This window comes from Aphelocoma coerulescens, chromosome 5 (genome assembly GCF_041296385.1).
Source record: "Aphelocoma coerulescens isolate FSJ_1873_10779 chromosome 5, UR_Acoe_1.0, whole genome shotgun sequence".
Lineage (NCBI taxonomy): Eukaryota > Metazoa > Chordata > Aves > Passeriformes > Corvidae > Aphelocoma > Aphelocoma coerulescens.
In genome coordinates, this window is record NC_091019.1 from 65,387,689 (window position 1) to 65,409,992 (window position 22,304).

Consider the following 22,304-nt stretch of genomic DNA (forward strand, 5'->3'; position numbering starts at 1 on the left):
TTTTAGGTGTTGCTAGAGGTGCTTTAAGGGTTCTTAAAGCCACTTTGTGTCAGTGGCAGAGGATTTTCAGTCTCAGATCGAAGTGTTGTTTTGAGATGAGAGATCACAGAATCCCAGATTAGCTTGGGTTGGAATGGGCCTTAAAGACCATCTCATTCCAACCCCCTGCTGTGGGCAGGGACAGCTTCCAGTAGATGGGGTGGTTTTGCTTGAGCTGGGCTCCTGGTTTTCCGAGCATTCCGTGTTTCTGTGCCGCAGTACGACGCGATCAGGATCAACCAGCTCTACGAGCAGTCCAAGTGGGCAATCCTGCTGGAGGAGATCGAGTGCACGGAGGAGGAGATGATGATGTTTGCAGCACTGCAGGTGAGGGACAGCCCCACACGCTCCTGGGTTGGGTTAGACTTGATTCTGTTTGCAGACTTCTTTGCTGATTAATCTGATAAACGAAATTATGGAATCCCAGAATGGTTTGGGTTGGAAGGGACCTCAAAGCCCATCCAGTTCCAACCCCATTCCACTATCCCAGGTTGCTCCAAATTGGTCTTGGACGCTTCCAGGGATTGTGGGGAAGGCACAGCTTCTCTGGGCACCCTGTGCCAGGGCTTCCCCACCCTCACAGCCAGGAATTCCTTCCCAATATCCCATTGAAACCTCCCCTTCAGTTTAAAATCATGTTTTAGGCCTCACTTTATCTGTGGTGGGAGCTTGGCCTCCTCACGCTGGTAGAAGTTGGATCATTTCCCATCTCCAGCTCCTCACTTGAGTTCATGAGATAATTTAAATATTTGCCACTGATTATCCCTCACAAAAAAGAACTTGACCTGCTTTTACCAAACATGTTTATATCTATCTTAACTTCTAGTTTTGTCCTTCTTAACCCATCCCATATGAACACAGGGTTACTGAACTGTGCCTTTCTGGCTCTCTGTCCCCAAACCAGCTGGGGATAATCTGTGGTTTTCCCAGAACTATTTATTTATCTGGGTTATGAAATACTCACTGTGATTTGGCATAAATGCTCCACCTGCTATTGACTTCCATGAGAGGGATGGCAGGCATTTGTTCCGTGTGGTCTGGCACACCTTGGAGCTGTAGGATGCAGAAATGTCCCCCTCAGGAGCAGGGCTGCCTTCTCCAAGAGCCCCTCCCAGGAACAAAAGAGCAGAAAGCAGAAATATAATGACTCAGTTTACATCCAAGTGCTCTGGAGTGGGTTGGGCACGGTCCTTCCTGTGAGGTTTTATGGATGTTTTGGTTTTCTGGGGTGAAAACAGATGCAAAGACATAGAATCCTGCAATGGTTTGGCTTGGAATGAGCTTTAAAGATCACCTTGTTCCACCCCCTGCCATGAGCCAGGACACTTCCACTATCCCAGGCTGCTCCAAGCCCCGTCCAACCTGGCCTTGGACACTTCCAGGGATGGGGGATCTTAAAAATGTCCATAAACACCTGGTGGGAGGCAGGAAAGGGGGTGGACAGAGGTGCCCAGTGGCAGGAGCAGAGGTCACGGACACAGCCTGGAAGATGGGAGGTTCCCTCTGCACATCAGGAAACGTTTCCTACAGGGAGGGTGACAGAGCACTGGTGCAGTTTGCCCAGAGGGGCTGTGGAGTCTCCATCCCTGGAGTTACTCCAAAGCCAGGTAGACGTGGCCCTGGACAACAGCTCCAGGTGGCCCTGCTGGGACAGGGGGTGGGACCAGGTGACCTCCAGAGGTCCCTTCCAACCTCAGCCCAGTGGAAAGAGCAGCTCTGCCCTGCACAGTCCAGAGATGTCCTTTAGGGATCATTGCCTGGAGACTCCTTACGCTGGAAACATCCAAGATGGTCATTCCTGACTCAGCAAACACTCACTCCAGTGTTTGCTGGCCTCTGCTCCTGGTTTTCCACTCCAGTTTCCCACTCCACTTCCCAAGCGTGGCGGCTGGGTCGCGATGATCCTGCGGGATCCTGGGGTCACAGGAGCATCCCGGTGTGACCCTGGCCTTGCCTTCCAGTACCACATCAACAAGCTGTCCATCATGTCCTCGGAAAACCACCTGAACCACAGTGACAAGGACGTGGACGAGGTGGACGCCGCGCTCTCGGACCTGGAAATCACCCTGGAAGGAGGCAAGACGTCGACGATCCTGGTAAGGGCTGCAGGGAGTTTTTCCAGACATCCAACCTCCTTTATTTCCTTCCTCTCCCTTTTTTTTTTTTTCCCTAATTCTGATGAGAACGTTGCCCACACCCCAATAATATTTTCTTTAAGATACAGGGATTTTAGATACCAAGGGATAGCTCTACAAAGAGGGAATCCTGAGCAGCATCTGGAAAAGTCTTGGAGGAGCCAGGATCTTACTGATCCCCCCGTGCCCCAAGCCACCCTCCTGATGAAAGAATGGAAAACTACATGGAAATGAAATTGATTTTTATCCTCACTGCTGACTTTCCCAAATAACTGAGTTTTCCACACTGAGGTTCCTCTTCCACTGTTTCTAATTCACATTTTACAGCACCTAAAGCAGCTGCTGGATTTTCAGAACTAATTTAGGCTTATGAAATCCTATTTTTATTAGACTGGATTTTAGCCTAGGTCTGTATTTCAGAGCATTTGGGGATTTTTTTTTTCTCGATACGCTGTTTTAACACTGGTTTTCCACCTTTCAGAATATAAAGCCTGAAAATTAAAGTGCATTAAAAGGACTCAGTCCTGTCAGCCTTGGCCCAGCACAGCTTTTCCAGGCATTTTGCACATTTTAACCGTCTCTTTCCAACCCTAAAATCTCTGAAATTTTCCACTTTTCCACTTCACATAATTTTTTAAGTGTTTATGACAGGGCTTTTTGAAGCTACATCCATCCTTAGACGCTTTATTGGCATTAACAGCAGCAGAGCTTTGCCATATAAACCAGAAACAACAACAACTTTTTATCACCAAGACATATTTTCTAATTTCTTCTGCAAAACCAGATTTGAAACACATCACTGAGGAGCAGTCCCTGCCAGGCAGGAGCAAAGAGGACAATGATTCATCCAAAAAAACCCATCCCTTTCCGTAGGGCTTTGTAGCAGGAGCCACTTCCAGATGCATTCGAGTAATTGAATACGGATAATGGGCAATTACTGGATTGTTTGTTTAGATTCTGCATTTTTTTCCCTGTGCTATCTGTAAACAGTTTCTCCTTGCAGACTGAAAGTAAACTGTCCTGCTACTGGAAGCTCCTGGAGCAATCCTCCCTTTTCCTGTCCCTCGAAAACCCTTTTACTTCCAGCTCCTGGGAACTGCGAGTGCCACCCTTGTGCAAAAAAAGGGAATTTTAACTCAAGATTTAAAAAATTTGGGGGGGGGGGGGGGGGGGAAATATCTTTCTAGACTTAAAAATCCCTTCCCCAGTCAGTTCTCTGCAGAGGTGCCTCTTTGCCTTTAGTTTGGAGCATCAGGAATAACTGAAGGGAGGAGAAAATGGCCTGTGCGAGCACTGCTGCCGTGACCGCCGCTGACCCCGCGGCTGGGAATTGGCCCCGGCCACAGCAGGAATTCCTCAAAGGAAAACAAAGCCTCGTCCTCTGCTTTGCAAACAGCAGAGCTGGGCCCTGGATTTTTCCCCCCTTGCTTCTCCCAGGAAGTGGCTGAGGCTTTCTCAGCAGCAGTTTCACAACCCCTAAGCCCTGATGGGGCTCCCTGCCCTGCACCACATCCCTTCCCTCCTGATCCCGCTGCTCCAGCTGCGCTGGGGCAGGCGGGTGAGTGGGATCGTCTTTGATTTCCAGGGTGACATCACTTCCATCCCAGAGCTCGCTGACTACATTAAAGTCTTCAAGTAAGTGCTGATGGGAAGAGCTGCTTGTGGAACTGGTAATGGCTGTGAATAATTCATGGTCCTGCCTCTTAATTTGCTTTTGTTTTGTATCTCCTGGCCTTAAGATATTCAAAATATTCCATAGCGAAGTGGATTGGTTCTCAAATACAAAATTCAAGGTGTTTTCCTGCTGTGGTGCATCCCAGAGCCAGCAGTGTGTGCTGGGATGTTTCTTTAACACATTTAGTGCCCAGGAGAGAACAGACCATCCTAAAACGAGGAGCAAAACCTAAAAACCTCCCTCAAAGACTTCTCCTGGTCGGCAGGAGGCTGGAGGAATTCTATCCAGCCGGGATCCCGGTCTCTCCATGCCAAAAGGAGCAGGTTAAGTTGACTCTGCCCCTCTCCCAGCTTGCTCAGGATTTAGAGGGTTTTTTTTAGCTTGCTTTGACTCGGTTGGTGGTTCCTGGAAACCGGGAACGGCAGCGTCTGGACGTGGAGGAACATTTTTGGCAGCCACGACCATCTTTTGCAATTTATTGCCTGCTGCAGTGAAAGTTCTGGAAGCTGGAAACACTGATGGGATTTCACAGCAGAGCTGTAGGATAGAGGGGGGGGAAAAAAAGCTATAGACAGTGACGTAGCTCTGGAACAAACCTTTATTTTATGAATTGTTTGGTTCTGGAGCCAGAACCTGGCACTCTCTGCTCGGAAAACTCCTTCTCCCTCTGCAAAGGCAAATTAACGAGGTCTCTGCCTCTGTCTGGGCTTGTGGTTTGCCTTAATTGGGGCGAAGTTTCAGGGCTGTGCCCAGCCCCTCAGTGGGTGTTTCTTCCCTCCCTTAAACAAACAAACAAACAAAAAACTTGTTCTTCCCCTTGATCTGCTGATTTGCCAATCAAATTAAGCACAACTCCGGGAGCTAATTGCCTGTGAATTGGAGCACCAGGGGATGGAGCAGCCAGAAGCTGCTGGTTCCTCACTCGATGCAGGCCCTAAACCCTGGGGCTGGGATTTGAGACTGTCAGATTGAGCACAGAATTCCATTTGCTCCTAAAAACAGGGGTCAGGTGGTATTTTAGTGCCAGAAATCCAATGTAAATGGTGCAATGTTTGGAGTGGTCCCAGCTTTGGACGTGCCTCTTGTCACACTTCAGCTGGGGAGGAGCATTGGGGGAGCAATGCATGTCCCTTGTATTCCATATATTTAACTCCTATAAATGTGTCCCTGTATGTGCCTGGTGTGGCTGTAGAGACTTGGAATGTTTCTCTCTCCCCTGCCAGCCAGGTTACTGCTCTTGCCAGCTGAAATCATAGAAGTCCAAAATGTTTTGGGTTGGGATGGACTTCAAAGATCATCCAGTTCCCCCCCCTGCCACGGGCAGGGACACCTTCCACTAGCCCAGGAGGCTCCAAGCCCCATCCAACCTGGCCTTGGACATTTCCAGGGATCCAGGGGCAGCCCCAGCTTCTCTGGGCACCCTGTGCCAGGGCCTGCCCACCCTCACAGCGAAGGATTTCTTCCTAATATCCAGTCTAAACTGCTCTCAGCAGCTGTTTCTGACATGAAAATACAAGAGATGCATGAGAGGCTGCAGATCCAGCCTTAGAATAAGGTTTAGAAATCAGGGAAGGTTAAAATATTCCAATACTTGGAGCTCTGCAAAGGCCCTGGGCTTGTGTTGGGATGAGCTCAGGCTCCCAGGTGCTTCACTTTGCAAGGCCATCAGTTCTCCTGCAGAATCGAGCAAAATCCATGTTTTCCACGGAAAAGAACGGAACTTTTTGTGCTGTGGAGTGTTTAAAAAGAAAACAAGGGGTGCACTCAGGCATGTGCATGACTGACACGTCCTTGGAAGTGCTGCTTCCCCTCCGAGCCTGAGCAGAGTGGTTCCAGTTTCCCCTGGTGGCTGGAGAGGCAGATTTTGCAGCGGTTCCTGGGCACATCTGTTTTTGTAGCACAATCCTCCAACTCCCCCCACCTTGCCCCAAATGATCTCCACGGGATTGAAGAGTCCAAACTTGCAATTGGAGCTCAGCTCCTTGAGCCAGCAGTGAAGGGATGGCTGAGCCCCCAGGCCGGGGTGGGAATAACCCAGGCTGCTGACAGCAGCTTTCCAGGGCTGAAATGCTGAGCAAATACTGAGGTTTCCTGGGGAGCAGCTTGTTTTAGGAGCTCAGACCAAGTGAGATGTCCCTCCCCGTGTCCTGCAGGCCCAAGAAGCTGACGTTGAAAGGCTACAAGCCCTACTGGTGCACCTTCAAAGATACCTCCATCTCCTGCTATAAAAGCAAAGAGGAATCCAACGGGACTCCTGCTCACCAGATGAACCTGAGAGGTAAGAGAAGCACAAGGTGGGGGAAGAGAAACTGCTTTTTATTCCAGGAACAGGCTGCTCCTCCTGCATCTTGTTTTCCCACTGCTTTATCGCCTCAGAATTCCATCCCGGGGTTGGGTGAAGGTGTTTAAAGGAATGAGGTGGCTGGGTTTGATATTGTGGCACAGAGTTGGACTTCCAGACAGTGAAATATGTGTGATCCCTTGGGGAAGCACTGCCACCTCCCCAATAGCATGGAGAGAGAGCTTGGAGAACCACAGAATGGTTTGGGTTGGAGGGGACCTTCCAAACCTTGCTCCAACCTTCCACCTGCCCTTCTCCTTTTGTCACTTATCCAAAGGATTGCACTGACTCCCACAGCAGAAACTGGAAAGAACAGACCATCCTCTTCCTCTCCTGCCTTTATTTCTCCTCCTCTCCCCGGTGCTGGTTTGGAGCAGCCTCACTCAAGAGCTGAAATTCCTGTGGCTGCTGCCTGCGCTTAATGTCAAGTGAAACATTCCTGCTCCTGCAGCCGCGGAGCTGCAGCGAGCTCCTTTGTTCTCCCCATGGAGGCAGGAGCAGGGCAGATGCCAGGGGACCTCAGGCTGCTGTGGGAGCGAGGCCTGGCCTGCAGGACCTTTCTGGGAGCTGTGACAAATCTGCTGTGACGGCACTTTGCAGAAATCTGGGAGGCGGCGTTGACGCCGTGGCAGGGTCGGTTCATCGCCCCCCGTGCTCACACAACCACTTGGAATTCTCTCCAGGCACCCAGAGAGGGATGCTCACACCTCGCTGCTGCCTGTAGCAGCCAAAATCATGGAATCCCAGAATGGTTTGGGTTGGAAGGGACCTTAAAGCTCATCCAGTTCCACCTCGTTCCCATGGGCAGGGACACCTTTCACTAAACCGGGATGCTCCAAGCCCCACCCAGCCTGGCCTGGCACACTTCCATGGCATCCCATCATTCACAAATAACATAGAGGGGTTTCAGGGTGAGAGTCAACACCCATCCAGTCACCTTTTCCTATCCTTTCATGAAAATTCTGGGGTGTTTGCCAGCCACTGGATCCATTCCTGATTCCAGGCAGGATCCAGGAGTTCTGTGGGTGCTCATTTGCTTTGGCTTCATTGCTTTCAGATCAGGTCTTGCTTTTCTCCCCCATTTTCCTGACACTTGGAAAAAGGGACATCTGACAGGTTTTTTCTGTGCTGTGTGGAGTGCTCATCCCATCAGAAGTGTGGGACAAACCTTTGGCAGCACTGAGATGCCACCGGAGACCCTTGACTCAGGGAATTTTGCTCGCTCTTTTCCTATTTTTGCTTTCTTTGCCACTTTTTAAATCATAGTTCCTCACTTCCCTGTAAAATACCGGCTCCCTCATTGCAGGATGTGAAGTTACCCCTGATGTGAACATCTCTGGTCAGAAGTTCAACATCAAACTCCTGATCCCAGTGGCGGAGGGGATGAACGAGATTTGGCTGCGCTGCGACAACGTAAGTTCGTCTCTTGGGCTGGCCACCTCTTTGCCCACCATCAGCTCCTGCTCAGATGCTGTTCTTGAAAAAGCAAATAGAAAATGCACTCACCTGTCTGATCTCAGCATTCCAAACGTGCTCCAAGTCTCCTGTGAGTTTGGAGCAGAAGATCAGCCTTGGCTTTGTTGTGTGGTTTTGGCCACACGTTGGTTGGCTTTCTGCCCATCTTTGTGCACGTTGGGAGTCTCCTGGGGCTGGGAGGGGAATGAAGCTCCCTGGGGTGTTTTTGGAGGGGTCTGGTGGTCCCCCCACGGCTGTGACAGACACGTGTCCCTGTTTTGGGGGGCAGGAGACGCAGTACGCCAGCTGGATGGCCGCCTGCCGCCTGGCCTCCAAGGGCAAGACCATGGCCGACAGCTCCTACGGCATGGAAGTGCAGAACATCCTGTCCTTCCTGAAAATGCAGCATTTGAACCCCGACCCGCAGCTGATCCCGGAGCAGATCAACACCGACATCAACCCCGAGTGCCTGGTGTCTCCTCGCTACCTGAAGAAGTACAAGAACAAGCAGGTAGGTGCCGCCCTTGTTGGCCTTGGTTGGACTGGACACGCGTGCCGGCGGTGGCTGGTGTTTAACACGGCGTGGTTTGGATGTTCTGGATGTCTTCGCTCACTGGGATGCACGTGGTTACTAAAATGAGATGGGACTGAAGGGTGTGGTTTGGATCCAGCACCTGGGGATGGCACCCAGCACCGGGATTGTGCCGTGTGATGTGCATGGACACGGCGGGGAGCCTTCAATTGTAAACACATTTGAAATTGGTTGATGTTTATGTTAAAGCATTCTGGGAATGGTTTGGCCCCTGCTGATAATGGCTTGGCCCCAGCTGCCCCATCTCTCCCCGGTGCTGGGGTTAAAACCCCTTCCCCTGCACAGAATCCACGGAGAAATCCCCGGGATCAGCGGAGTTGCAGTTGCTTGCAGTGCTTTATCCACACTTGGCTGTAACATGGTTTGCATATTTCTCTCTCTGCTTTTCCACTGCTTCCAAATGCCAGTCCTCGGAACATTGCTTCGTTTTTGAGTTGCTGTGACTCGTGCTTGAACTCCATCCACGCTCCACCCGATCCCTGCCTGACAGGGCTGAACTGTTCCTCGCTGGGGATAAATGCAGGATTCTCTCAAAAGGAATTATATGTCAGAACAGCAGCAAAAATAAGGAAAGCATTGCTCCATGGCCTTTTGGTGACTTAAATCCTTCAGGCTGCTGGCTGGGGCTGGATATGATTTCTCCAAGCCTAGAAGAAGGCTGCAAGTCAGAGAAGCCGGAAAAATGTAACTTTTTATTGGCACAGCACGATGATTTCCTGGCAGTGGAGTTATATTTTATATAGCCCTTATTATTCTCCTGAATAAGCCTTTATATCCACTTGGATAGAGGAGAGGCTGCATAAATATACGATTTTAACAGATATATATATAGATAGATAGATTTATATATTTATATATATATAATGTTTTCTAGGTTTCCAGTAAAACAGAGGCACCTGGGAAAATATTAGCTTGGAAAACTTGCTTACTGTGCAGGTATCCTGGTTATAAAAATAAAATCCATGGAATCGTGGGGATGGGCATGATGGGGATGATCCCAGTCAGGACATGGCCATGGTGTGGACACTGGCTCCCTCACAGACATCAGCTAAGCAGTGGATTTAGGACTTTCCTTGATGGCCAGAGGCAAAGCTTGGAGCAGCAGAGGATGTTTGCTGGGAGGAATGAGGGATGGAGGCTGCAGGAATGTCAGGAATTTGACCACAAGGGTCCTTCCATGGCCCCAGCACAGGGAAGGAGGAGGAGGAGGGGGAGGAGGAGGTTGAGGAGCCCACAGGAGGTGCCGGAATGGGAATTGGCCGTGGGCCTTGCTGGAGGATTTGTGGAGGTGCTGGGTCCTCACCAGCCCCAAACCCACTCTTGGGGGTTTGTCTCCACACGCAGCAGTGTAGGGTTGGCAGGTTGGGTTTGGAAGCACCAAGTCCTAAATGAAAAGAAATAAAAACCAACCCAAAATAAGGATTTTCAGAGCTCCCAGGTGCCCTGCCAGGGTTTGCTGTCAGAGCCAGCAAGGGCAAACACCTCCCTGGGAAGCCCAGCTGATGTTCCCTTCACCTGCTTGTTATCCCAAGCAGCATCCCAATCATTTCTCCACATATCCCAAACAGAAGGAGCTGCTGAGCTCACAGTGAGCTCTTGAGCTTCCTCAGCCAGAGAGTGGCCTTGAGTTTGTGCAGAGATGTGGAGAGGAAAGTGAGGGTACAAACTCTCCTCTGAACTGTCAGCTTCATCCTCCCCTTCACCCCCCAGCAGGACCACAGAACCATGGAATATCCTGGGTGGGAAGGGTCCCACAGGGATCATCCAGGGCAGCTCCTGGCCCTGCCCAGACCCCCCAACAACCCCACCCTGGGCATCCCTGGCAGCGCTGTCCAAGCGCTCCTGGAGCTCTGGCAGCCTCGGGGCTGTGCCCATTCCCTGGGGAGCCTGGGCAGTGCCCAGCACCCTCTGGGGGAAGAACCTTTTCCTGATATCCAACCTAAACCATCTCAGGACCAAAACCATCTCTCCACAACTCCAGGGCCCAGCTGGGATCACTCCAGTGCTCCGGCAGGGCCGGCACGAGCGGTGAATCTCTGCTCGCTTGTCCTGCTCACATTCCCTTTGGCTGCTTTTCCACCTAAGGAATTGTGCATGTGGTTTGTTTTGGTTTGGTTTTTTGTTTTGTTTTTTTGCTTGAACTTTGGTTTGCAGTTAATTTACACTTTTTCTTTGCTTTGTTGCCATATTTCTGATTGCTTTTTTTTCTTTCTGCCTCCTTTTCTTTTTTTTTTTTTTTTTTTTTTTCTCATTTCGCCTTGCCATCTTCAGCCAGGCTATGTAAGAGACTTGGTAAGTGACAGCAACAATAAAATTAAGATAAAATAAACTTAATCTAGAACCCCTTTGGTTTAGAGAGCAGTGGTGAAAGCACTAACCAAACCTGCACCTTCCCCGTGACACTTGGGCCCTGGTTGGTTTTTATAATGCTCCCCAGTGATTTATGGGGCGAAACTGGAAACCCTACACCAGGAATTTGCCTTGTTGTTCACTCACATCCTTAAAGTTCCCGAGAGCATGAGCGGGGCTCTTTGCCTCCAGACAGCTCCGATCTAGATTTGCTTTCCTGTGTCTGGACGTGGGAAGCTCCGCGTTTATCAGCTGTGGGCTCGGAGCAGTCGGAGCTGAAGTAAAACCTGTGGGGAGGAATTCTTGATTCTCCACTCCCGGCTCTGCGGCGGCTCCCGTGTGTGTGACGGCGGGGGCGGCCCCGAGGTGCCCGGCCCTAATCCCGCTGTGTCTCGCCGCCCGCAGATCACGGCGCGCATCCTGGAGGCTCACCAGAACGTGGCCCAGATGAGCCTCATCGAGGCCAAGATGCGCTTCATCCAAGCCTGGCAGTCGCTGCCGGAGTTCGGCATCACGCACTTCAACGCGAGGTGGGTGGGGCTGGGCTGGGCAGGGGTGTTTCCGTAATGAGTACAGGGAGTGGGTTAAATATCCTGGAATCATCCTGGAATCATCCTTGTATCGTGATGGGATGGGTTGGGTTGTGTTGGACTGGGAGGGCCCTCAAAGACCATCTCATTCCACCCCCCTGCCACGGGGAAGGACGTCCTTGTGCGCATCCCTGGCTGGGGAGGTTGCGCCGGAGCTGAAATTAAAATCATGATTTATAAGAATGGTTTTACAAGTGAACTCAGCTGCTGGATTTATGTGCATCACAGGCTTGCTTTTATCAATCCCTCTCCCAGGTTCCAGGGTGGGAAGAAGGATGAGCTGATTGGCATCGCCTACAACCGGCTGATCCGCATGGACGCCAGCACGGGCGACGCCGTCAAGACCTGGCGCTTCAGCAACATGAAACAGTGGAACGTGAACTGGGAGATTAAAATGGTGAGATGGTGTCTGACACCCCATCCCCTCCCCCTGCTCCTGGCAGTGAGACAGGCATCACTCCTGGAGTCCTGGAATCCCAAATGGGTTGGGTTGGAAGGGACCTTAAAGCTCTTCCAGTGCCACCCCCTGCCATGGGCAGGGACACCTTCCACTGTCCCAGGTTGCTCCAAGCCCAGCCTGGCCTTGGGCACTTCCAGGGATCCAGGGGCAGCCACAGCTGCTCTGGGCACCCTGTGCCGGGGCCTCCCCACCCTTAAGCCAGGAATTCCTTCCCAATATCCCACCCATCCCTGCCCTCTGGCACTGGGAAGCCATTCCCTGGGTCCTGTCCCTCCATCCCTTGTCCCCAGTCCCTCTCCAGCTCTCCTGGAGCCCCTTTAGGCCCTGGTGGAGTTGTGTGTGACCCATAAAAAAAAACCCTGAATCTTTCTCTACCGTAGCCAGGAATTACTTTTACTTTCTCCATTCTCTGAACTCCACAGAGTTAAATGAAATGAAACCTCAGCACCAATGCTCAGGTTCCATCCTAACCCATAACATAAATATACAGGGCCTTATCCATACTAAAATTCCTTTCATTTGCTGTACAACTCAGACTTTCATGTAAATAGCAAAAAAACAAACCAGTACTTTCCCAGGTTCTGAGATGGGGCTTTCCCTTGCTGTTACATTTGGGTGCACAAATTTTTGGGCTCCTTTTTGGCAGAACACCCAATTAAAATTGCCAGGGATACGTGAGGGCTGTTCTCCTGCAGTCTGCAGCTCATTAAGAGTTGCTGGAAAAATTATTTAGCTTCCCCCTCTGCCTCAGAGTCATTGTTTTGAGTCAGTTGCAAGCCCTGATCTCCCAATTATCCAGCTTGGATACTCTGTTGGGAATCCCCATCCCTCCTGCAGAGCTGTCAGTGACAGGGGGACAAAAAGAGAATGGGCACCAATAAATGGATGGTCTGTTCAGTCACTCCAAAACAAGCTCCCCCAGCCCCCATAAAGTATTTCTGTGGACAAAATTCAATTTAGAAAACCAGGGAGGAGTGGAAGGAAAGCCCAGACTTCAGCAGGTTTGTGCCCAGTCCCTGTTTATCTGGAAGCAGGGAAAATGTGGCCACGTCCTCACCATGGAGAGGTGGGAAAAGGCTGAGTGATTGTTTCTGAGTCAGGGGGGAATAAAAGGGGTAATGGTAATTTAAATAAATAAATGAATGGATAAATAAATAGAAAATCATTTTAAAAGGCTATGAAAGGTATTTCAGTATCTAAATATTTGAATAAAAGTCACAGGATATTTAAAGGTGGAAGGAACTCAAAAGGATCATCAAGGCCAAATCACCATACACAGAATCCCAGAGTGGTTTGGGTTGGGAGGAACCTTAAATCCCATCTCATTCCACCCCCTGCCATGGGCAGGGACACCTTCCACTGGCCCAGGTTGCTCCAAGCCCCATCCAACCTGGCCTTGGACACTCCAGGGATCCAGGGACAGCCCCAGCTTCTCTGGGCACCCTGTGCCAGGGCCTCCCCACCCTCACAGGGAACAATTCCCAGTTCTTAATCCCATCCATCCCTGCCCTCTGGCACTGGGAAGCCATTCCCTGGGTCCTGTCCCTCCATCCCTTGTCCCCAGTCCCTCTCCAGCTCTCCTGGAGCCCCTTTAGGCCCTGCAAGGGGCTCTGAGCTCTCCCTGGAGCCTTCCCCTTTCCAGTTGAACACCCCCAGCTCTCCCAGCCTGGCTCCAGAGCAGAGGGAGCTCCAGCCCTTGGCCTCCCCCGACCTCGCTCCTACATTGGCATCACAGAATTTTGCTTAGGGAGTAGGAAATCATGTGAACACCCAGAGAAAGGAGGGAGGAGGGAAGAAGCCGTTGCCCTGGGCGGGCCGGGCCGGGGCTGAGCCGTGTGTGCCCGCGCAGGTGACGGTGGAGTTCGCGGACGAGGTGCGGGTGTCGTTCATCTGCACGGAGGTGGATTGCAAGGTGGTGCACGAGTTCATCGGGGGCTACATCTTCCTGTCCACACGGGCCAAGGACCAGAACGAGAGCCTGGACGAGGAGATGTTCTACAAACTGACCAGCGGCTGGGTGTGAGCCCCGCCGGCCGCGCCCCGCTGGGCCCCCCGGCCATATTCATGTGTAACTGTCCAAAGCTGTCCTTTGAGATCATGCTGCTTAATAAAGTAAGCTTGAAATGTATCTTTTTTTTTTTTTTAATAATAATTGGATTTTTTGGTTGGTTTTTTGTTTTTTTTTTTTGGTTTTGTTTTGCATTACCAGAGCAGTTAATCTGTGTGCACTAATGAGCACTTCTGTTAATTTGCTAGAACCTGTCTGGGCAGGGTGACAGTGCCGATGATCCAGACTCCGATGGGCAGATCAGGATAAAGATTTAACTGACTTTAAAAAGCCAATTTTTGAAGAGCCATCTTGTAAAGCCATCCAGGGCTAACCTATATGAAGTCTATTTATCATGTTTAATGCATGAGTGTTTTATTTCCCTTTTTTTGTGTTTTTATTCTGTACATTTGACCTGTTTGAAGTCGTCCTGCTCCCGAGCAGAGCTGCCATCTCTCCTCTCACACTACACCAGGACTCTGAAGGTGCCTGACATGACTTTGAGGATAGTTTTGTGTGGCCTCGAAGATGATCTTCTGTTAGTCTGTTATAGCTTGGTTTTATTTGTTTAACTTGCCTTTTGATAATCATTTATATTGTCTTTTTTTTTTAATTTTATTTGTACACCGTATTGTATTATGACACTTTTAGTATTCACCAGCATAGTCACTGTTCTGCCTCTGATATGCAAATTTTTTTCATTACGATATGAAGTAAAAGGTTTATGAAGTAAAGGTTTTTGTGTAACTAATGTAAAAAACCACAAATTTTATAAAGTTGTACAGTTTTTGTAACTAGTCTCACAAGCCAGCTAGGACATTGCATAGATCAGCAGTAACTGTAGGATGTCTGGAAGGGGTACGGGGACAAACCAAGGAATAAAAAAACCCACAAAAAATACAATTTCCAGTCCAGTAAATTTTGATCTAAGTTTAAGGGGATTCCAGAGCTGTGCCACAACACCCTCAGTAGCTGATACCTGGGGCCAGGACCACCAGGGTCATTAAGCCATTCCCCCATTAATGCTAACGAGGAGGAATCCCGTGCCCGCCTCATGCCAAGGAATAACCAGTGTTGCGTTCCCGTAGTCCGTGGTATCAAGACTATGTTCAAATACACTTTATTTTAAATAAAAGTCAAATCTTTTATTTAACGTTCAGCTGCCACTCCTGGTTTTTGGGGTCTAACTCTGCTGTGGAAAGGCCATAAACAACTCCTGTAGGATGGAGCCATCCCATGCCAGCCTTGGGCTGCCTCCTGCTGCCTTATCCCGAGTTTGCTGAAACAAATGCCACTAAAAAGCAAAGTTAGAAAATTCTGGAATGGTTTGAGTTGGAAGGGACCTTAAAGCCCTCGTTCCACCCCTTGCCATGGGCAGGGACACCTTCCACTGTCCCAGGCTGCTCCAAGCCCCATCCAGCCTGGCCTTGGACACTTCCAGGGATCCAGGGGCAGCCACAGCTTCTCTGGGCACCCTGTGCCAGGGCCTCCCCGCTCTCCCAGCCAGGAATTCCTTCCCAATCTCCCACCCATCCCTGCCCTCTGGCACTGGGAAGCCATTCCCTGGGTCCTGTCCCTCCATCCCTTGTCCCCAGTCCCTCTCCAGCTCTCTTGGAGTCCACTTTAGGTCCCCTGTAGATCCCACTCCCTGGCCAGGCAGTGGGGAAGCAGCCCGGGGATTCAGGGAATCACAGGATCTAGGCCAAACCCACCATTGGGGTGTCCCCAAGTGCCACATCCACAAAGCTTTTACATTCCCCCAGTGACTCCACTGCTTCCCTGGGCAGCTGTTCCAGTGCCTGACCATCCCTTCCATCGAGGAATTTCCCCTGATATCCAATCTAAGCCTCCCCTGGCACAAATTCATCTCCCCATTTCTGCACTGATTCTCTAAGCCTCACACCACGTGTCGCAGGACGGGCTGCACCCTTGCACCATAAAATCCCGGAGCAGGGGTGGCCCGGTGGGGCCGGGCGATTCCTCCCACTCCAGCGGGAGCGCAGCCGGGGCGGAGCAGCGCTCAGGACGTGCCAGGGATGCTCCCGGTCCTGCCCCACGCCCGCGGGCTCGTTCTTTGGGATGCAGCAAGTCCGGGCAGCTCCGAGACACGCGAGCGGAGGGCGGCGAGCACGCTCCTGGCAGGCAGCGCCAGGATCTCGGCTGGATGCAGGAGCGGGCGAGGCACGGCAGCAACACTGGAACAGCTCCAAAGCTGGGGTGTGATGGGGAGGGCTCCCTGAAAAATATTTACCTCCTATTTCCCGGCCTGAGGTTAGGCAGGATGGGGAGGGGGAGAGGAAAGATGGGGGGAGAAGATGGGTTAAGTGCCCTCGGTCCATCCGTCCCCATCCATCCCCAGCCACCTCCGCAGGGCTCGGCCTGGAGGTGCAGCTGGGGGAGGCGAGGAGGCAGGAAACGCTGAGCAGAAAAGCAGAGGAGGTCGGGGAAGGGCCATGGGAAAGCAGAGGAACCACAGCCCTTCCCCACACGGCCCCCCCGAGGGTGGGAGCTGGGAGAAGCCGGGTGGGAAGCGGTGCTGGAAGGGGTCACAGGGGGTTCGAGGTGATCCAAAGGAGGCAACTGGGTTTTCTAGGATCTTTCCTAGATGAAAATTTCTGTTCTCCTCGGATGAAAAGATGCAAGTGGTAATGAGATGGCGGAGTGGAGCGGGGTAAAAAATTATGTGGTCTTCCCAAAATGTGGAGAAACACCAGATAAAATAGGGTGCAGATGGGAATGGCCACACGCTGAGGATGGACGGGGGTGAGGAGGAAACGAGGGGAAACACACTGGGCAAGGGATTAAGGAGGGAGGTGGGAAGAGCTGGAGCCCATGGGAAGGGATGGATGATCCACCTCAAGGACAGGCAGCAGCAAGGAAAAGGAGGATCGTGGCTGTTTGCTCTGTGATCCTGAGCCAAAGGAAAACCAGGATGTGGTGGGCACAGAGGGTTTCCAGTTATGTGGAAATCACAGGCCAGGTGGGTTTGAGGTGTTTGGGAATTAAACCCAAGAGCAGAGGATGAGGAGGGTCTTGGCAAGACAGGGCATAGCCAAGCCCAGTTCCCACAGCTCCAGCTGTGGGAAGACACTGGAAGAAGACACGAAGATTTGTTTTGCTGACACAAGGAAATCTGGCTGTGGTTGTTTCTTTTGGATAATCAAAGGAGTAATCCAAATTAAAACCCAAACCAAACCCCAGGAGAAGGCAGCCCGTGGGTGTCCCCAGCCCCCGGGGGTGATTCAGCATCGGGGAGGAAGAGCTGTGACCGCCGGGCATCCACAAACCGGTGGCTGCGCTTGGGAAAAAGGAATTATTTCCAACTTCCAGTGATAAGCACACGATGGGGAGGGAGATTCAAAGCCGACAAGGCTGCTCAAACCCCTGTTTAACAAAGGAAGTGGCAGAGATGCCTGAAAATGGGACAACTCCAGCCCTCCAACAGCAGCAGGGCCGGGGGATGATGTTTCCTCTCTTGCTGACCCCGCTCCAGGACCTTGAGGAAGGGAAAAGGAAAAAATAAATCACTTTTTGGCAAGGTACTGATGCAAACCGGCTGCCAGGGTGAAAATGCACCTCTCCGAATGCAGCAGGGGATTTGGATGCCTGTGTGAGCCAGGCATGGCCGGGGGGGGTCGGCTGGGATTCCGACGGCGTTTTAAGTCCCCAGTAATTTAATACCGTGCAGATGGGCGAGTCCCGGAGGGGGTTTGGAGAGGGATCGGAGAAGTTTGGAATGGGGGAGAGGTCTGAAGACACGCAGATATTTTAAAACATAGCAGAAAATAAATATCTCCCCAGCAGGGCTGTCCCCTGCAGCAGGGAGGGGGGGCGAGCTGGGTACGGGGACATCCTGCCGACAGGAATTGGTGGAAAAGGGACATTTGGGGAAGCTGCTGGTTTGTGGGGAGGGGGAGGGAGCAACCACTCCCCACCCTAGGAGATTTTCAAGGTTAAGTGGATGGGGCCTGGAGCAACCTGGGATAGTGGAGGGCGCTCCTGCCCATGGCAGGGGGTGGAACGAGATGATCTTTAAGGTCCTTTGCAACCCAAAGCATTCCATGACTCTGTGATTCTCTAACACAAACGGATCCCCAAGCACTCCCAAGAGGAGCTGGGTTATTCCCTACACCCAGGACATGTGGGTTTGCAAAAGCCCTCCTGCCATGGGATGGCCGCCCCAGGGGCTTTCCTGTGGTGGGCAGGGGCTGGAAAAAAGCTCCTTAAATTAATTTGTAGTAAACCCGAGCTGGGTGAGTTACGTCACTGTCTCGGGAAGCACACTGGAGATTTTCCAGCCTTCAGGCCGGGAAGGGGCTCCTGGGTGGCCAGCACCACTTCCCTGGCTGTGTGCAAAGACATCTCCCAAATTCCTGGTGCTCACACCAAGGGGGAATGCGAGAGCTTTATCCAACCTTGCCCTGCTTTGTCTGACCCCTCCAAGCTCCTCTCTGGGTTGAGAATCCCAGGGCTGGGATCAGCAGCACCTTTCACCCTGACCTGCCCCACGGAGGGACCCTCTGAGGGCACTCAGGACCACCAGGGATTTTCCTGGAATTGATGAGGGATGCAGGAAACCCAGACCTGGTGTCGCCAGAGGCAGGATCCAGCGCAGAGCTGGAACCACACGCGGATGTGGATGTGCCTGGTTCCGTCTGGCTCAGACAACCCTCCTTTCCCAGGTGTATTATCCCTCATCTCCGATGCAGGAAGGGATGGTGAGGATCCAAAGCCCTCCAGAGTGACGGCACCAGGAGCGGTTTAATGGGCCTAATTAAATTCAGACGGATCAGTGACAGCGCTCGTGGGGCTCCAAACCTTTCTGGAGACCAGCGGGGGTTTTATTTGTTTGCTTTCAGCCTCACAAGAGCCCCAGGTGCTTCGATTTGCAGCCCTGAGGCACTAAAGAGATAAAAGATCCATAAATATCTGCTGGATGTTATAGATCTGAAACAAACAAAGTGCCCCCCTGCTCACAGCTCTTCCCGTAAGCACCAGTGCAATGCGGCCCCTGCGCCTGCTCCCGTTTCCATCGGCATCCCAGCCTTCCCTTTGAAATCCCCTGCATCCCTCCAGCTGTTCCACATATTTCAGCCTTGAGTCTCCCCCCAGAAACTGCTCCTTTGGTTTCCCTTAAGCTCTCCCGTCTGCTTTGCATAATTTCCGGATGCAAACGGGGACTTTTCCCAAGCTGAAGGTCTGCAATCCCTCGGGATGCAAACCTGGATCTTCCCCGTGTGGGAGCTGAGGACAGCCCTGCTGATGGGCTGTGGGGGGAGAGGATGGGAAACTCCAGTTTAAGAAGAACTTGAAATCCCAACATGCCAAATTCATCCCAGAAAAGCTGCCAGGGAGCTCACATCAGTATGATCAGCATTTGATCTGATCCGAGGAAGAGGCTGCACTTCAGGAGTTTTTCTTTTTTTGGTTTGACACAGGAGCAGCAAAATATTTCCCAAATTCCCAAGTGACTCGGAAAGGCCAATCCCATATTTCACAGTGGCTCAAATATGCAGGAACCTGTCAGATACTGAAATCATTCAGAAAATTTTCCCTTTGATCCCCAGCTAAGACAAAGAGCTGGTAACAGAGCTCCCTTGTGCTGTCAGCTCCTGGTGAAGCCACAGATTCCCAGCTGGTGGGAAGCCTCTGCTTGGAAAAGTCCCACTCCCCCTCCTCTGAGAATGCAGCAGTTTGAGCAAATAAAGCATTTGCTCTGGGTTTTATTTTTGGCTTTTGATCAACAGCTGGTCAGTCCCTAATGAGCGAGCTGGGCTTTGATTTCCTGCCTGGAGAAGAGGGTGAGAAATGGGAGAGGATCTGGGTTAGAAATTTGACTCACACCAGTGATCCCAGCTGGGATTTACTCCCATTAGTCCTTTGCCTGGGGACATGTCCCAAAGAGAAGCACTGGAACAGCTCAGGAACAGGCATTGAGGGCCACAGGGGAACTGCAGGGGTGCCCAGGAAAAGTGGAGCTCCCTGATCCCAGGCTGTCCAAGGGAAGGCACCACATTGCCCTCCAAACTGGGCTTGGAATGGGATGACAGTGGCTCTCTTGTTCCTCTTGTGCAAGTCCTTCATCATCATCATAAAATCCTGCAATGGTTTGGCTTGGAAGGGGCCTTAAATCCCATCTCATTCCAACCCCCTGCCATGGCAGGGACACCTTCCACTAGCCCAGGCTGCTCCAAGCCCCATCCAAACTGGCCTTGGACACTTCCAGGGATCCAGGGGCAGCCACAGCTTCTCTGGGAACCCTGTGCCAGGGCCTCCCCACCCTCACAGACAGGAATTTCTTCCCAATATTCCATCTAAATTTGCCCTCTTTTCCACATCTTCTCTTGTTTCAGAGCACTTGAGCCCACTGAGCTCAGGTTTGAGCTCTACCCCACCAGTGGGAGATGGGATGCTGGTCCCAATGGAATGAGCCCATCTAATTCCTGCTCACCCAGGCAGCAGGGATGGCCAAACCTCACCTGGGACACTTGGGAAAAACCAGGTTCCTGGTATCCCTGATGGCTCTCAGCAGATTTAGGCAGGAGGGCAAAGAGCTGCCTAGGAGACCCTGAGGAAAGAGTTCTGTGAGTTTTGCTTTTGCTCTGATGAGGCAGCAAGGACCTCTTGGGAGTGGCAAACCTGGGAAGAAGCCTGCCCATCCTTCCAGGGCTACCCCGAGGCCACCTCCAGTCCCCATCCATGCTGGGTCCCACCCTGGGTGGCCCTCTGGAGGGACCACATCTGATTCACATCATCTCCCAGCTGAAAATCACGTGTCAGGCACTTCCGAGGATGCAGCCTCACAGCCAGGGGCTCCCTGGAACTCAGGAGGAGCCGCAGGGCCCGGCTGACGGCCGTGGGCAGCTGCTTTGTCTCCTGAGTGCTTCTCCCCTTCCCATAAACAGGAGAAGAGGGTGGGAACGTGTCTGAGACAGACAGGGAAATGACGGCAGGGAGGGAGAGGGGTGTAAATCTTGCAAAGCACTGAAGGGCTGGATCCTGGAAAAGAACTGGAGTGAGAACAGGGAATGTCATTGGTGGGGGAATGTGGAGGAGTCAAAGAGCCAGGATGCCCCCAGAAGGATGGATGTGCCTCAGGCACAGCGTGGGGCACAGGGCAGAGCCCAGCCCCAGCTGCTCCCCCCTGCACCCACGTTGTCCCAGACGTCCAGAGGGGCTGGGAATGAGAGCACCTGGAACCTACAAGTCCCAAATTGTCCTTCAAGCCCTCTGTGACCAAGTCAATCCAAACGATGCTGTTAATCAGGCAGAGTTTAAAAAGAACCCTGTGGGATTTCCTGCCTCCTCTTCCTCCCCTCCAACTGTGCCTCAAGGTAAGAGAAAGGAGGGAAGGCTCATAAAGCAGAATTAAGGGAAGATGCTCCATAGAGCCCACAGCACATCCCTGACGAATCATTTTCCTTTCATTCTGAGGGACCCCCATCCTCCCCTTGCCCACACACCCCCAAAGCACAGCTCACCTTTCCCATCCCACGCATGCAACACGTGCAAGCTCTCCAAGGTACTCTGGGCTTCATCAAATTCAGGTCGCTCAATTCCAGGGAAGCACCCGGGCAGTGGGGCTGCGGGCAGTGGCAGGGATCTCATTGTCTGCACGGCTGCAGGAGCAGATCCAGACACGGAAGAAGCTGAAATCTGGTGTGTAATAACTCCACCTAGAGGGAAAAGGGACGGCCCGGAGAGAAGGGCCACGGGTGAGCACAGCAGGGCTGAGCACATTCCCGATCCCGGCACCGAGGAGGGATCGCTGCCTGGACACAGGGATGGCCACCGGCACACCAGCAGCATGATCACAGAACTGTGGCATCACAGAATGGGTTGGGCTGGAAGGGACCTTAAAGCCCATCTCATTCCACCTCCTGCCATGGGCAGGGACACCTTCCACTAGCCCAGGTTGCTCCCTGTCCAAGCTGGCCTGGAACACTTCCAGGGATGAGGCAGCCACAGCTTCTCTGGGCAATTTATGCCAGGACCTCCCCACCCTCACAGGGAAGAATTCCTTCCTAATCTCCGATCTAAACCTTCCCTTGTTCAGTTTAAATGCTCCATCCCTTGGATGTATCTGAGACCACCAGTTCCCATGGCTGGCTCAGATCCCAAAGCCCACCTGTCCCCTTCCACCCCCAGGAACAGCTGCCCCTCGCTGGTCTCACACACAGGACTCTTCAAGTCCTTCACTTGGGACACGTAAATATATCCCTTAAATAAATCCCCCAATGCCCATGGAACGGGAGGGCAAGAGATCAGGGCTGTACCTCCTTTGGAGAAGCTTCCTGAGTTTAATGGAGCTCATGGAAATACAACCTTCAGGAAACACAGAGCTCCTTAAGTGCCCCACGGAGGGGACATCAGGTGACAGCGTGTCTGCAGAGACAGTCACTGGGCAAACACCATCTTGGTGCCACCTTGGTGGAAGGGAAAAAGGTAAAAGCTGCTATTTACTCACTAATCCATCCAGGAAAACTCGCTAATCCATTCCAGGCTTATGGAATCCACAGTGTGCTCATTTCACACGGGAAGATCCGTCATCCCGAGCGCTCTGCCTGTGGCAGGTGAGAAAATGCCCTTTTACCCGCAGGGACCCCAAATCTCTGGAGTCA

General features: G+C 51.9%; 1 protein-coding gene across 4 annotated transcripts in view; it reads left to right on the top strand.

Moving 5' to 3' along the window:
- FERMT2 (FERM domain containing kindlin 2) overlaps positions 1–14,836 on the top strand; it is a 49,434-nt gene extending 34,598 nt beyond the window's left edge. For 2 of the 4 annotated variants that reach the window (XM_069018624.1, XM_069018622.1), the window contains 10 exons: positions 259–366; positions 2,001–2,135; positions 3,760–3,809; positions 6,003–6,127; positions 7,497–7,603; positions 7,935–8,156; positions 10,509–10,529; positions 10,992–11,116; positions 11,432–11,573; positions 13,486–14,836. In XM_069018624.1, coding sequence (XP_068874725.1) covers positions 259–366; positions 2,001–2,135; positions 3,760–3,809; positions 6,003–6,127; positions 7,497–7,603; positions 7,935–8,156; positions 10,509–10,529; positions 10,992–11,116; positions 11,432–11,573; positions 13,486–13,659 — 1,209 coding nt within the window. In that variant the 3' untranslated portion in view covers positions 13,660–14,836. The remainder of the gene's footprint in view (positions 1–258; positions 367–2,000; positions 2,136–3,759; positions 3,810–6,002; positions 6,128–7,496; positions 7,604–7,934; positions 8,157–10,508; positions 10,530–10,991; positions 11,117–11,431; positions 11,574–13,485) is intronic. The other 2 variants (XM_069018621.1, XM_069018623.1) reach the window with 1 other exon arrangement.
- The last annotated feature ends 7,468 nt before the right edge of the window (positions 14,837–22,304 follow it).